At 41.8% G+C, this 15,206-nt stretch overlaps 1 protein-coding gene across 1 annotated transcript; it reads right to left on the reverse strand.

The window, feature by feature from the left end:
* Positions 1-14,572: 14,572 nt before the first annotated feature.
* LOC122544571 (histone H3) lies at positions 14,573-15,008 on the reverse strand. Its single transcript, XM_043683887.2, has one exon. It carries the CDS (start codon positions 15,006-15,008, stop codon positions 14,598-14,600), a length of 411 nt encoding a protein of 136 aa, XP_043539822.2. The 3' UTR covers positions 14,573-14,597.
* Positions 15,009-15,206: the final 198 nt, after the last annotated feature.

The following is a 15,206-nucleotide window of genomic DNA, read 5'->3' on the forward strand; positions in this document are numbered from 1 at the left end:
TTTAAGAAAGGTGGCAAGGAAAAGTCAGGGACCTTTAGGCTGGCAAGCCTGCTATCAGTGTTGGGCAAGATGGTGGAGGGAATCCTGAGGGACAGAATTTACATGCATTTTGAACGACAAAATGATTCGGGACAGTGAACATCGTTTTGTGCATGGGAAACCATGACTCTCAAACTCCATTAAGTTTTTTGAAGAAGTAACAAAGAGGATTTCCCCATGGGAGACTGGTTAGCAAGGTTAGATCTCATGGAATACTGGGAGAACTAGCCATTTTGGATACAGAACTGGCTCAAAGGTAGAAGTCAGAGGGCGGTAGTATAGGGTTGTTTTTAAGACTCGAGGCATGGGACCAGTGGAGTGCCACAAGGATTGGTGTTGGGTCCACTACTTTTCATCATTTATATAAATGATTTGGATGTGAGCAAAGGAGGTAAGACACCAAAATTGGAAGTGCAGTGGACAGCGAAGAAGGTTACCTCAGATTACAAACAGGATCTTGATCAGATGGGCCAATGGGCTGAGGAGTGGCAGATGGAGTTGAATTCAGATAAATGCGAGGTGCTGCCTTTTGGGAAAGCAAATCTTAGTAGGATTTATACACTTAATGGTAAGGTCCTAGGGAGTGTTATTGAACAAAGAGACTTCAGAGTACACGTGCATGGTTCCTTGAAAGTAGGGTCACAGCTAGATGGGATATTGAAGAAGGCATTCAATATGCTTTCCTTTATTGGTCAGAGTATTGAGTACATGTTTCAGCTGTAAAGGACATTGGTTAGACCGCTGCTGGAATATTGCAAACAATTCTGGTCTCCTTCCTATCAGAAGGATGTTGTGAAATTTCAAAGGGGTCATAAAGGATTTACAAGGATGTTGCCATGGTTGGAGGATTTGAGTTACAGGGAGAAGTTGAATAGGCTGGGCCTGTTTTCCCTGGAGCATCAGAGACTGAGGGGTGACCTAATAGAGGTTTATAAATTTATGTGGGATGTGGATAGGATAAATTTACAAGTTATGTTCCCTGGGGTAGGGGAGTCCAGAACTATTGGGCATAGGTTTAGGGTGAGATGGAAAATAAAAGAAATCTAAGTGGCAAGGTTTTCATGCAGAAGGTGGTACATGTATGGAATGAGCTGCCAGAGGAAGTGGTGGAGGCTGGTACAATTGCAACTTTTAAAAAGCGTCTGAATGCGTATGTGAATAGCAATTGTTTGGAGGGGTATGGGCCGGGTGCTGGCAGGTGGGACTAGTTTGGGTTGGGATATCTGGTTGGCTTGGACGAGTTGGACCGAAGGGTCTGTTTCTGTGCTGTACATCTCTTTGACTCGAAGATTGATGAGGTGATCAATATGGACTTCAGTAAGATGTTGGACAAGTTTCCTCATTATAGACTGGTTAGCAAAGTTAGATCACATGAAAATCGGGGGGGGGGGGGGAAGAACTAGCAATTTGGACACAGAATTGACTTGAACATGGAAGATAGAAGGTGGTTGTGGAGGGCTACCTTTCAGACTGGAGACTTGTGATCAGCTGTGTGCCACAAGGATCGGTGCTGGGTTCACTGCTTTTCCTTATTTTTATAAATGATTTGAATGTGAACATAAAGGTTTGCAGATGACACAAAAATTGGCGATGTAGTGGACAGCAAAGAAGGTTCTCTCAGATTACAACAGGATCATGATCAGATGGGCCACTGGGCTGACCAGTAGCAGATGGAGTTTAATTCAGATAAGTTTGAGGTGCTTCACTTTGGAAAGGCACATCAACGCAGGGGCTATACACTTAATGGTAAGGTCCCGGGGAGTATTGATGAACAAAGAGACCATGGAATGCACGTTCATAGTTCCTTGAAAGTGGAGTCGCCGGTCGATAGGATAATGAAGAAGAACGTTACAGCTGTGTAGGTAATTGGTTGAGCCACTTTTGGAATATTGTGTACAATTCTGGTCTCCTTCCTATTGGAAGGATGTTGTGAAACTTGAAACATTCAGAAAAGATTTACCCGATTGTTGCCAGGGTTGGAGTGTTTGAGTGAAAGGGAGAGGCTGAACAGGCTGGACCTGTTTGCCATGGAGTGTTGGAGGCTGAGAGGTGACCTTATAGAGGTTTATAAAATCAGGAGGGTCACTGTAATAGTAAAAAAAACAAATGTAATTCCTCCATGATATTTAACTCTTGATTTGAAAATTTCTCTCTGGAAATTGAATCAATGTGTGTCTAATTCAATCTGCTCTATAACTATGGAAAGGATATTATTCAGTCTGACAGCAGTAACATACCTGCTGTTTGTTAGAAGGAACTTGGCTTTGTACTTAGGACATATTACACTGTCTTAGTCCTTCAAGTAATTGCCTGGAGGAAGGCAGAAGAGACATCGTTTGTAAATCAACATTAAGTCAATGTAATAATTTAATAATCATTAGGCTGTTTTTTTCCTTCAAGACAGCAATTCCAACAGGACTACAGACTGATTCTATTCTTGGCCTGACCTGCTTTTTGGTGACTGTATCAAAAAAATCTATACCAATTCACTGAGAACCGGATACCAACCAGCACATCAACATATAGAACATAGAACAGTACAGCACAGAACAGGCCCTTCAGCCCACGATGTTGTGCCGACCACTGATCCTCATGTACGCACCCTCAAATCTCTGTGACCATATGCATGTCCAGGAGTCTCCTAAATGTCCCCAATGACCCTGCCTCCACAGCTGCTGCTGGCAACGCATTCCATATTCTCAACTGTGTGTGTAAAGAACCCGCCTCTGACATCCCCTCTATACTTTCCTCCAACCAGCTTAAAACCATGACCCTCGTTTTAGTCATTTCTGCCCTGGGAAATAGTCTCTGGCTATCGACTCTATCTATGCGTCTCATTATCTTGTATACCTCAATTAGGTCCCCTCTTCTCCTCCTTTTCTCCAAAGTCCGAAAAAAGTCCGAGCTCAGTCAACCTCTGCTCATAAGATAAGCCCTCCAGTCCAAGCAGCATCCTGGTAAACCTCCTCTGAACCCTCTCCAAAGCATCCACATCTTTCTTATAATAGGGCGACCAGAGCTGGATGCAGTATTCCAAATGCGGTCTAACCAAAGTTTTATAGAGCTGCAACAAGATCTCATGACTCCTTTACTCAATTTCCCTGTTAATCTAATATGTGATAATCTAATGCAAGTGCGTTCCTGGATATGAAAGTTTCTTTATCTATCTCTCGCTGTCAGTTCCTGCTCAGTGAATGTGTGAGGACAATTATCAAGATGTACCTGTTAATATCTGAGTGTCATTATCAAACTGTAATTATCAATCCACATAATCTGTACAAATATGTGAGTGAATGCAGTTATCAGTCTGTCCCTGTCACTCTCTGGTAAATATATTTACATGTTCTCATCACAGAGACAAATAGGGACAGACTGATAACTACACTCATACATTCACATAGCATAAACCTACAGGTGCAGATTGATAACTGAACTCCTGCATCCACATAGTGGAAACTGCCAGGGACTTGTTGATAAATATATTTCATACATTATAAATAAATAGGATCAGTCCCTATGTGTTTCTCCGATGTAGATATGCGAGTTTAGTTATCTATATATATCTGTCAGTTTCTGCCCTGCGAATGTGCGTGTTTGCTTTACCAATCTGTCCCTAACAGTTTCTGCTGTGTGTCTGAGTGTATACCTGTCAGTTTCAGCTATAAGAATGCGAGTTTCGATATTAGTCTCTACCTGTCAGTTTCTGCTGTATGAATATGAAATGCAGTCATCAATTTGTACCCATCAGTTTATTCTGTGAGAATGTGGATATTCATCTCTCACTGTTAGTTTAAGCTGTAACAATATGGGAGAGCAATTATCAAATAGTATCTGTCAGGTTTTGCTATTTGACACCAGAGTGTCATTGTAAATCTATTTCTACTATGTCAATATGACAATGTAAATACCAATCTATCCCTGTCAGTTTCTTCCCTGTCAATACAGTTATTGATCAGTACCCATTAGCTTCTGCTCTGTGAATGTGGGCATAGTAATCAAACTGTAGCTGTCAGTTTCAGTGATGCGAATGTGGGAGTACAGTTATCATTCTCTACCTGTTATTTTCTTCTTTGTCAAAGTGAGTGTAACTGTCAATCTGTATCTTTCAGACTCTGCTGTGTAAATACATAAAGATAGTTGTCAATCTGTAGCTGTCAGTTTCTGCTTGGTGAATATAATTGACAATCCTTCCAGTTTCTACTATGTGAATGTGTGAGCTGAGTTTTCACCTGTCGCTATCAGTTTCTGCTTTGTGAATGTGAGAGTTTAATTATCAATCTTTCCCTGTCAGGCTCTGTAATTCCAGTGTTTGAGTGTATTTATTAATCTTTTCCTGTCAGTTTGTGTGATTGTAGTTATCAACCTGTACCTCTCAGATTCTGCTCTCTGAGAGTGTAGCTATCCATTTGATTTGATCTGATTTATTATTGTAACATGCACTGAGATACAATGGAAAGTATTGCTTTGTGCACTTTACAGGCAGATAATATCATACAAAATGCATCAGGGTAATAGAACAGAATCCGCAATACAGTATTAAAGGTGCAAAGAGAGAGAGATTAACATTAAAATTTGAGCGAGATTAGGTTGGTGCTAGAAAAGCACAGCAGGTCAGGTAGCATCCGAGGAGCAGGAAAAACGACGTTTCGGGCAAAAACCTTTCATCAGGAATGTCCAAAATGTTGATTTTCCTGCTCCTTGAATACTGCCTGACCTGCTGTGCTTTTCCAGCACCACTCTAATCTTGACTAATCTCCAGCATCTACACTTTCGCTTTAAAATTTGACCAGTTCATTCAAGTCTGATAACAGGAGAGAAGGTGTTCTTGACTTTGTTGGGTGGTGTATTCAGACTTCTGTATTTTCTGGTGGTAGCTAGGAAAATATTAGTTTTTCTACAGAAGATAGGGTGGGTGGAAGGGTGATAGTAAAAGACAGATGGAGATAGAGTCCAGAGAAAGAGAAGAACAGTAGGACAAACAAAGGAGTGGATAACTATCATACTAAGTGGGTGAATAGCCTATTAATAGGGTTGGTTAGTGGCTAACAATTGGTGGTGTATAGTTGCAGACTATATGTTAACAAGGTCGGATATGTGGGGTTTTGGGTAATGACATGGGAGAGCTCAAGCTCTGTAGCTGTTGAGATCCCAAGCAGAAAATTAGGTGCAGTTCTTCCAGCTTGCACTGAGCTTCACTGGAGCACTGAAGCGAGCCTGAGACAGAGATCTTGGCCAGGGAACAGGGTGGTGTGTTGAAATGGTAGACAACTGGAAGCTCAGGGTCTTTTTCTCTGGACAGAATGGAGGTACTCTGCACAGTGGACACCCAATCTACACTCAGTTGCCCCAACATTGAGGAGACCACATTGTGTGCATTATCCTTGCCACCATCAGTTCTGAAGACTGGTTACTAGACTGAAATGCTGCCAGACCTGTGAATTTTCCACTAATGTTTGTTTTGTTATCAATCTCTGCCTGTCAGTTTCTTCCCTATGAATATGTGAGAGTCGTTATTAAATTGTGCGTCAAATTATGTGATTTGAAAAATGGGAGCATAATCAATCTATTCTTGTCAGTTTCTGCTTTATAAATATGAAAGTGTAGTTATCAATCTTTCTCTGGAATTTACTGCCACCTGTATGTGTGAGTTATTAACCAACCTGTCCCTGTCAGATTCTGCTCTGTGCATCTGAGAGTGCAGTTATTAATTTGTATTTTTCAGCTTCTTGTTTATAAATGTGCAAAATCATTTATCATACTGTACCTGTCAGGTTTTGCTATGCGAATGTGTTAGTCTAGTTATCAACACGTACTTGTCGTATGTGTGTTCATGATTATTGTTCTCTCCCTTTTAGTTGCTGCAATGTGAGTATGTGAGAGCAGATATCAATCGATGTGTGTCAATTTTGGTTGTGTCCATAGAACTTGATGTCTGCTGTCCATGTGTGAATACAAGCCAGTTTCTGCTGTGTGACTGTGAGATTGAAGTTCTCAATGAGTTCCAGTCACTTTCAACTCTTATATATCAAAGTTGCTCAATTCTCTGGCAGCCAATGATATTCTAAGAGTCTAATCATGTCCATGAATCTATTGTTGATTGCCAGAAAAATTAATCTGGTTCAATAATTCCTTGAATGAAGGAAACGGACATCCTTCCCTTGTCTGGCCTGCATGTGACTCCACACCCACATCAATGTGGCTGCATGGGTAGTTAGGGAAGGGCAATAAATGCTGGCTGTGTCAGTGGTGCCCCATCCCATGAATGAATTCGAAAAAAAAATCTGTGACTGTGATTCAATCTGTGATAATAGTGTTTAGGGTGTTGAAATTGGGCTTTAATCCCTTATACATTTTATGATTTATGACACAATCACAGAATTGGTACAGCCATTCAGCCTGCTGTGTCTGCACTGGCACATTCTATTCTTTATCTGTTCTCCATACCAGTTTCCACTAATTGGTGGGATTCTAATCTTCATTCACTCACTGCCAGTGTCTCAGTGTAAATGCCAATTTGAGATTAGTTATGCAGTTATCAGCCTTTGACTACCTATAGTGCCAGTTTTGCTCTGTGTGCAGTGACAAGTCGAGTATATGGATGCCATTCTCTTTCTATGTTCAGTTGTGTTTTTTTCAGCAGGGTGTAGGATAAACCCGTTCAATATTTGATAAACCTGTGTGATTGAGGGATTAATGTTGTTTCAATACTTATCTTTGCCAAGAATCTAATTTTATTGTATTTAATCTCAGTTTTCTTTTTACATTGTGTGTGTGCAGTAGTCTTTGGAAGTTGCTGCTGGGCACTGCAATAATGTAACATCTAATACTAACATCTTCTGAAGCAATTAATAATTAGGTCAGTCAATTTATGACCGTCCATATCTGGAAGTAGTTGTGGGCCTAAATTGCATTTTTTTCCCTTTTACCATTAACTGGCTGAGTGAGTGAGTTTTCTATTGTGCTGCCAATCTGTATCACTTTGAAGAGTGGTACTGGTCTATATAACACCAACATTGTCTGTATGTCTCTGTGATTCCAGTTCTGCATGTCATGATCTGATACACTTTATGAGGTGGGTTTAATGTCTTATTAATCAGTGTTTCATACATTTAAAAAGTCTGGAAATGCTTCTGCATTACTCAGGCCCTCAACCAGAATGGGAGCGTGCATAAAGTGTGTTTTCATCAACACCAGGCTGAGAGTGAGAATGAGAGAGACAGAGACAGACACAGTAGTGTATGTACGTATGTGAAGCATCCTCTGCAGATAAGGCTTGACCAAGAGGTTCATTTGAAATTTACATTGTTTGATTGTCTTTGTACAGGACAACTGTTTATCAAAAGAATAATTTTATTCTATATATAATTTGTTATAACCATGTAACACTATGATCAGTTTGTTCTAATTGATTGCAACTTTAAAAATGCCAAACCTACATAAGAATTTAATGCAGCTCATAAATATATATTTATTATAAGCATACAGTCTAACCTGCTTCTAATCTTATGAATGATAATTGGCTTTGAATAATGGAATTTACTGTCACTGAGGTGCTAACCACTGAGAACAGGGAAAAATAATATCGATTTATATATAGTTAGTGTGTATTGAATGTGTACTTCTGGAAATGGAGCTCAATGCGCATCTGACTCAATCCATTCAGACAGAGGAAAGGACATTCTCCTCGCCGACAGTAGTAACATACCTGCTGGGTGTGTGTTGCCATCAATGTCTTTTTGCCTGTTTCTGCAAAGTGAACGAGTGAACAAAGGTATCAATGCATGCTTGTCAGTTTCTATTGGGTAAAGGGACGTATCTCTCTGGCAGCCACTAAAATTCTCAGTGAGGGTGTGATTCTTTATGTGATACTCGTTATGAGGGTGACTTTAGGCAGATCTATTTCAGTTCGTGAGTGCATATTTTGGACAAGAATTCAGACATTCCAGTTTCAAAATTGTTCAAATGTCAATGAACTGTGAATGGTAAATTTGTTCAAACTGGACACATGTGCATTGTGAATTGTGAGAACAAAACAAACTGATATTTTCTCAGTTGTTTGAACATCTCTCTCTCAAACTGAGCTCAACGAGTTTCAGCTGTCTGTCTATGAGAGTGTTGATATGAACATGTAGCTGCAAGTTTCTGCTTTGGTAATGACCGAATGCCTTCATCAAAATGTATGTCAGTTTCTGTAACGTGAATGTGTGAGTCCAGTTATCAATTTATGGTGGTTATCATCTATACCTGTTAGTTTCTGTTACATGAATGAATGAGGATGGTTTTCAACCTGTTCCTGTCAGTTTGTGTTGTGAATGTGTCAGTGTAGTTATCAGTCTGCATCTGTCAATTTCTGCTAGGTCAATGAGAGAGTGTAGTTCCCAACATGTACCTGTGAGATTCTGCTCTGTTATTTTTGAGTATCATTATCAAGCTGTACATGACAGTGTGTTTTTCCCTCTGTGAAATTGAAAGTGTAGTAATAAGTCTTTACCTGTTAGGTTATGCTATGGGAAAGTTTTTGTCAGTTTCCGCTATCCATCTGTGCCTGTCTGTTTCAGCTATCTGAATGTATGAGTGCAAGTATCAATCTGTGTGTCTCAGTTTCTGCTACGTCAATAAGCGAATTTAGTTTTTGATCTGTACTTGTCAGTTTCAGATATGTGAATGTATGAATGCAGTTATTAATATATCCCTGAATGTTTCTGCTTATAAATATGCAAATATATTCATTAAATCATACCTGTCATTTTCTGCAATATGAATGTGAAAATGTAGTCATCAATCTGTAACTATCAGTTTCTGTTCTGTGAACATACGAGTGTTGTAATCAATCTGTACCAGTCAGTTTCTAAAATGTGAATATTCTTGTATAATGCAGCATATTATACGGCACAGTGACTCAGTGGTTGGCTGTGTTGCCTCACAGCGCCAGAGATCTGGATTCGATTCCAGCCTCAGGTGACTGTCTGCGTGGAGTTTGCACATTCTCCCTGTGTCTGTGTGGGTTTCCTCTGGGTGCCCCGGTTTCCTCCCACAGTCCAAAGAAGAGGTTTTGTGAATTGGCCATGCAAAATTGTCCACAGTGTTCAAGGATGTGTGGGTTAAGTGCATTAGTCAGGGGGAAATGTAGAGTGATAAGGGAATGGCTCTGGTTGAGATCATTTTAAGAGGGTCGGTGTGGACTTGCAGGGCTAAAGGTCCTGTTCCAAAACTGTATGCATTCTAATTCTAACTAAAAGACTAACCCTGAAAGTTTCTGCTAGATGAGTTATTAATGACTAATAAATTTATATTTAATCTCTCCCAATCAGTTTCTGATTTGATAATGCATGAATGCATTTATCAATCTGAATCTGTCATTCTTTGTAATATGAATATGTGAGTAGAGTTACTATTCTATGCCTGGAGACATAGGAGTGGAGGCTAGGAAACTTGGGGAATTAAATATTGACATCATGAAAACAGTTCACATGCCAAAAGAAGAGGTGTTTTTTAGATTAGATTAGATTACATTACAGTGTTGAAACAGGCCTTCGGCCCAACAAGTCCACACCGAGCCGCCGAAGGGCAACCCACCCATACCCCTACATTTACCCCTTACCTAACACTATGGGCAATTTAGCATGGCCTGACCTGCACATCTTTGGACTGTGGGAGGAAACCGGAGCACCCAGAGGAAACCCACGCGGGCACGGGGAGAACGTGCAAACTCCACACAGTCAGTCGCCTGAGGCGGGAATTGAACCCAGGTCTCTGGCGCTGTGAGGCAGCAGTGCTAACCACTGTGCCACCGTGCCACCCGTGTTAGAGACGTTAAAAAAAAATAAAGGTGTCTCAAACTCTTGGACCTGATCAAGTATATCTCATGATGTTGTAGGAAGCTGTATTAATAATTTGAATTAATGATATTATTTTTTCATATTGATATTGTGTGCTCAGTAATGATTCCCTACTTGTCACATATGGCTGCTGAAATTATGTAAAAGCACGATGTCATTGTTTATCCGGTTTGTAACATTTAAAATGTAAATTGGATTTAGTACACCAATTGCCTACTTTAGACAACCAGTCAACTTCAAAAATGCTGTGAATGGTAGTGGCCTATGAATCATATTAACTGAAACTGGGAAGATGTCTATGGAGAATGCAGAGAAAAAAGAAATTTGTCTTTCTGCAGTTGTGTCTAACTGTCCATTTCTTTGGATATATCTCTGGAAATTGAGCTCAAACTAAGTCTCATTCAATCTGCCCTGTGCCTGTGGAAAGGATGTTCTCTGTTTTGACAGTGGTAACATACCTTCTGTTTGTTAGAAGCAGCTGGTCACAATTGGCTTTGTACCGAGGAAATATGACATTCAAATATTTCCTTGGAGGAACACAGAAGATTTTTCAGCTGTAAATCAATATAAGCAACGTTAGGCAAGATTTAACTGATCAGTGTGGCAGTCAGTTAATAATCATTTGGGTATTTTTAAACCTAGCAATTCAAACAGAACCAGGTTTCAATTCCACTCTTTCTCCTTTTCTTTTATTTGCAACTTTGTGACAATTGGGTGAGATCCAGAAATATTATCTGTTCACCTCCATGAATGGGAATTCCTGAAGCAGCTGCAACGCTGACATACACCAATAGCAAGCTGCCAATACACTAAATGTTGAAGGAAAGAACAAGGGACGCTATGTCTAATGTTTTACTCGAAACTTCAAGTCTGTTCACTCTAATAAGTATCCTTTATAAGATTGTCGCAAAATTATGGTCTGTACTTCCATTCTTCACTGCCCAGTATCAACAAACAGTATGAAACAGAAGTCAAACAATGAATTCCCATCAGTGTGTAGGGGATTAAAAACCCCAAGAACCAGCTTCTTCCCGCTCTGCCTCCCTCAGCAGGCCCACACACAGCCCGAGAAAGGCCTCTCTCTTCCCCCCAGCCCGCTCACTCCAAGATCCGGGACCAGTTCCTGCTCCGCTCGGCCTCTTACAAACAGCCCCCGGTTCTCCCTGAACTCACCCCGAATCAATCCCGGTCTCGGAGCCCCCTCTGTGTCTCAGGCTCCCATCCCGATGTGCTGCTGGAAGGAGCCTGCTGTTCCCTCGCTTCCCGAGGCGCTGATCTCTCCATTGCGGTCTGTTTAAAACAAACCTCTTGCACTCACTGAGTAAATGCCGGGGCAGCGCTAGGGGAGGGCCTCACGCATGCGCTCCTCTACTCGTCACAAACGTTCAATTTTGGGGAAGGAGCTGCATCGCGCATGCGCTGCTTCCGGATGCAAGAATAAATCATTCACATTAAACCGACAGTGATAGCAGCAGTGCTAAACCCATACCCAGTGTTGTGGATTAGTATCAAAGCACAAATATTACTTCCAAAAGAAAATAAGAGACTAAATAAGCTTGGATTGTTTTCTTTCGAGCAGAGAAGACTGAATGATTTCAGTCTGGTGGCTCATGATTTTGGTATAAAAGGTTATTAGGCGTATGGACAGGGTGAATAAAGAGAAGCTGTTTCCCGTGTTTGAAGATCAACCACAAGTGGTAAAGATATAAAGGATATTGTAGGTGCAGACTCGATGGCTGATGTATGAGTATATCTGTGCTGTATGAATATATCTGTGTCAGCTGTTGCTCTGCGTATCTCAGAGTGTAGTTATTAATCTGTACATGTCAATCTCTGGTTTATTACTGCATTTATCATACGCCACATGTCAAAGCTTTTGTCGTGTATATGTGAGAATCTAGTTATCAACCTGCAACTTTCATACAGCCTTTGATTCAACTGGTGCACTCTGATCAGATACCCTAGACTGACCAAATCTCATTTACTAGCATTTGGCACATATCCCTTTTTATCCTTCCTGTTCATTTACCCATCCAGGTTACTTTTAAATGTTGTAATTGTTCCCAACCTTCATCAATTCCTCTGGAAGCTCATTCCATATGGACATCACCCTTGCATGAAAGGTTGTCCCTTAGGTCATTTTAAATCTTTGCCCTCTCACCTTAAACCTATGCCCTCTATGCTTCCCCACTCGAGGAGAAAGACCTTGGCTTTTCATTCCATCGATGCCCCTCATGATTTTATAAGCAGCTGTAAAAATCACCCTCAGCTTCTGATCCTCCACAGAATAAAAAGCCCCAGCCTCTCCTGATAGTTCAAACCCTCTAGTCCTGGTAACATCTCTGTCAATATTTTTTGCACCCTCTTAAGATTAACAACATTTTTCCTATAGCCGCGTGACCAAAATTGTATGCAGTCCGCTAAAAGTGCCCTAACCAATGTTCTGAGCAGCCCTAACATGATATTCCAGCTCCTAAACTCGATATGCTTACCAAAGAAGGCAAGCATGCCAAACTTCTTTTTTCCACAATCTGTTATACCTGCCACTCCACTTTCAAGCAGCTATTCATATGCACCTGTAGGTCTTATTGTTTGGCAAAACTCGCCAGGGTCCTACCATTAACTGTGTAAGTCCTGCCCTATTTTGAGCAATGAGAATATATGTGTAACTATCATTCTCTCCCTGTCAGCCTCTGCAATGTGAATATGTGAGAGCAGCTTCGTCAGTTTCTGCTGTGTGACTGTGAGAGTGAAGTCCTTAATCCGAACCACTTTCTACTCTTGCGTACCAATTTGGCTTAATTCTCTGGCAGCCACTAATATTCTCCGTGAATGCGCTTTATTCCGTGAGAGAAGGAATGAGATGTTTAATTAACATATCGGGATGGTTTTGAAATGTGAAATAAAGAGATTAATTGCAGATTGCAGTTCTTGGCGCTTGGTTTTGTTTCTGCCAGTTCGTCAGGTCCAGAAAAAAAAACGGTAGAAAGAAACAGATGCGGTTCGGCAAATGAATGAGCGAGAGAGATTGTCTGAAGTATACATTTGTAACCTAATTAACAGGTATTGGTGGATTCTCCTCTGAACAACGTCCTCCTTCTTATACAGCATTCTTTTATGCAAAACATACTCCGTTACTTGTGAATCGGCGGGCTTTTCAAATTGGAAAGAAAGCTGATTATGATTTGGCGCTGGCTTCGAGAGAAGAGAACGTGCCCTCTCTTCTCTGCCTCTTGGGAACATATTAATCTTTTTTCTGCTATTTGCTCAAGTTACTCTCTATTTGATTATTCCGGAAGCTACAAGCCCCGGTTGGGGCGTAAGCCCTGAGTTTCATCATTGGGAAACAAAATAAGTTCCCTTTTTCTTACAGACCCACGGGTAGATACAGTTCAAAATGAACCGAGATCCAACCAGAACAGTTGCCTGACTGGAATTGTTAATGTGGAGCTTTTGCAACAAGGGAGTACGATATTAAAATAATACCTCAGGCGGTGTTCGTTATCAATGCGCTCACGGCGAAGAACGTTCATGAAATCCTGACAGGGCTTAATGAGGGCATTCGGCCCATCGAGTCTGAACCTCCCCTCCAAAGAGCATCTCGGATCCTTCAAACAGCTCATGTGTTCACTCCTCCTAAAGAGAGACTGTGTGAACTGTACTTTAGTAATCTAAAAGCAAATTAACGATGAAGTACGAAAGCATTTTTTCTATTAAACTCCTACGTCTCGGCGGGATGTCCAAATCTGAAGGAAGACGGTTGATGATTTCCCGCCTGCCTTCTCAGCAATGATCAGATAGTAGTCATGATTTGGAGATGCCGGTGTTGGACTGGGGTGTACAAAGTTAAAAATCACACAACACCAGAATATAGTCCAACCGGTTTAATTGAAAGCACTAGCTTTCGGAGCGTGATGAAGGAGCGTCCACGTGATGAACCTGTTCGACTATAACCTGGTGTTGTGTGGTTTTTAACAATGATCATACAGTTACAGCTGGTGGGAATGCCAAGGGAGACAATTAGGAGAGAGGGTCTTTAATCCGGAATACTCCACTACCTTCATATATGATGTACAAATTACATTTCAGTATGTTTTTTTCACTGCCGCTCAATGGGAATAACTCCCCGGCAATGCATTACTCACTGGTGTTTAATATGCTCGCTATCTCTCTCGGAATAAAAAGACTCTGTCTCGAAAAATTGACTCACTGGCGAGTCAATTTTTTTTTGCAGATGTAAGTTAGGAAAGGGAGTAATGAAGAATTGTTTTTGTAATGGGAAAAACAAATCACCGAATACGAATTCACGTATTCTCCTCTGGCATGTTGGCGGGCATTTCAATTCAAAATAAAAGCGGCTGGTCTCTTGGCGCCAAATGTTCTCCACAAGCACAAGCCATGTTTACCACCACGATAAACAGTGAGGAGCGAGGGCTATTGTTGGGGGAATTCCTAATTGTGTAGTAAAATTACAAATCTCTAATATCGTATTATAATAAATTCTGCGATCACCGAAGACCTCGGTCGGTGTATTTTCATTGTCGCTGACCGACTCCAAATCAATATTTCACTCAATCTCCATTTACTTGTTCCTTTCATAATAACAATACTAATACATCGTTTCCTGCTCTCTCTGGATGGTTTAGTGGCTCTGAAAAGAGCCGTTGTGTTTTTCTCTCTCTGTCTCAGGGTGAATGTGCAGGGCCGGCCAGGCCCCGTTTAGGCGCGCTCCCCGCGGATCCGGCGGGCCAGCTGGATGTCTTTGGGCATGATGGTGACCCGCTTGGCGTGGATGGCACACAGGTTGGTGTCCTCAAACAGTCCCACCAGGTAAGCCTCGCTGGCCTCCTGCAGGGCCATCACCGCCGAGCTCTGGAAGCGCAGGTCGGTCTTGAAGTCCTGAGCGATCTCTCGCACCAGGCGCTGGAAGGGCAGTTTGCGGATCAGCAGCTCGGTGGATTTCTGGTAGCGGCGGATCTCCCGCAGAGCCACCGTGCCGGGCCTGTAGCGATGAGGCTTCTTCACTCCGCCCGTGGCCGGAGCGCTCTTGCGGGCTGCTTTGGTCGCCAGCTGCTTGCGGGGAGCTTTCCCTCCGGTGGATTTGCGCGCTGTCTGCTTGGTCCTGGCCATTCTCTCCAACTCTCTATAACACACACAGGTTACTGCTGTCAATGCTGAGGCTGCTGCGGTGCTGCCTATTTAAGGGAATGGAGAGCCCGCCCTAGAGCTGCGATTGGATACAGCCCTGTCCCTCAACCCGCAGAGAAACAGCTCCGGAAGGCACAGAAAAGGCAGGAAAAGAATTGTTGGAGGCTGATTGGGTAACGT

The sequence above is a fragment of the Chiloscyllium plagiosum genome, unplaced genomic scaffold, assembly GCF_037043375.1.
Source record: "Chiloscyllium plagiosum isolate Xiang-an unplaced genomic scaffold, Cpla_swu_hap1 HiC_scaffold_49, whole genome shotgun sequence".
Taxonomy (NCBI): Eukaryota; Metazoa; Chordata; class Chondrichthyes; order Orectolobiformes; family Hemiscylliidae; genus Chiloscyllium; species Chiloscyllium plagiosum.

Bases quoted from the DNA above. Each gene is read 5' to 3' on its own strand.
- LOC122544571 (XM_043683887.2), bottom strand. From the start codon at position 15,008: ATGGCCAGGACCAAGCAGACAGCGCGCAAATCCACCGGAGGGAAAGCT.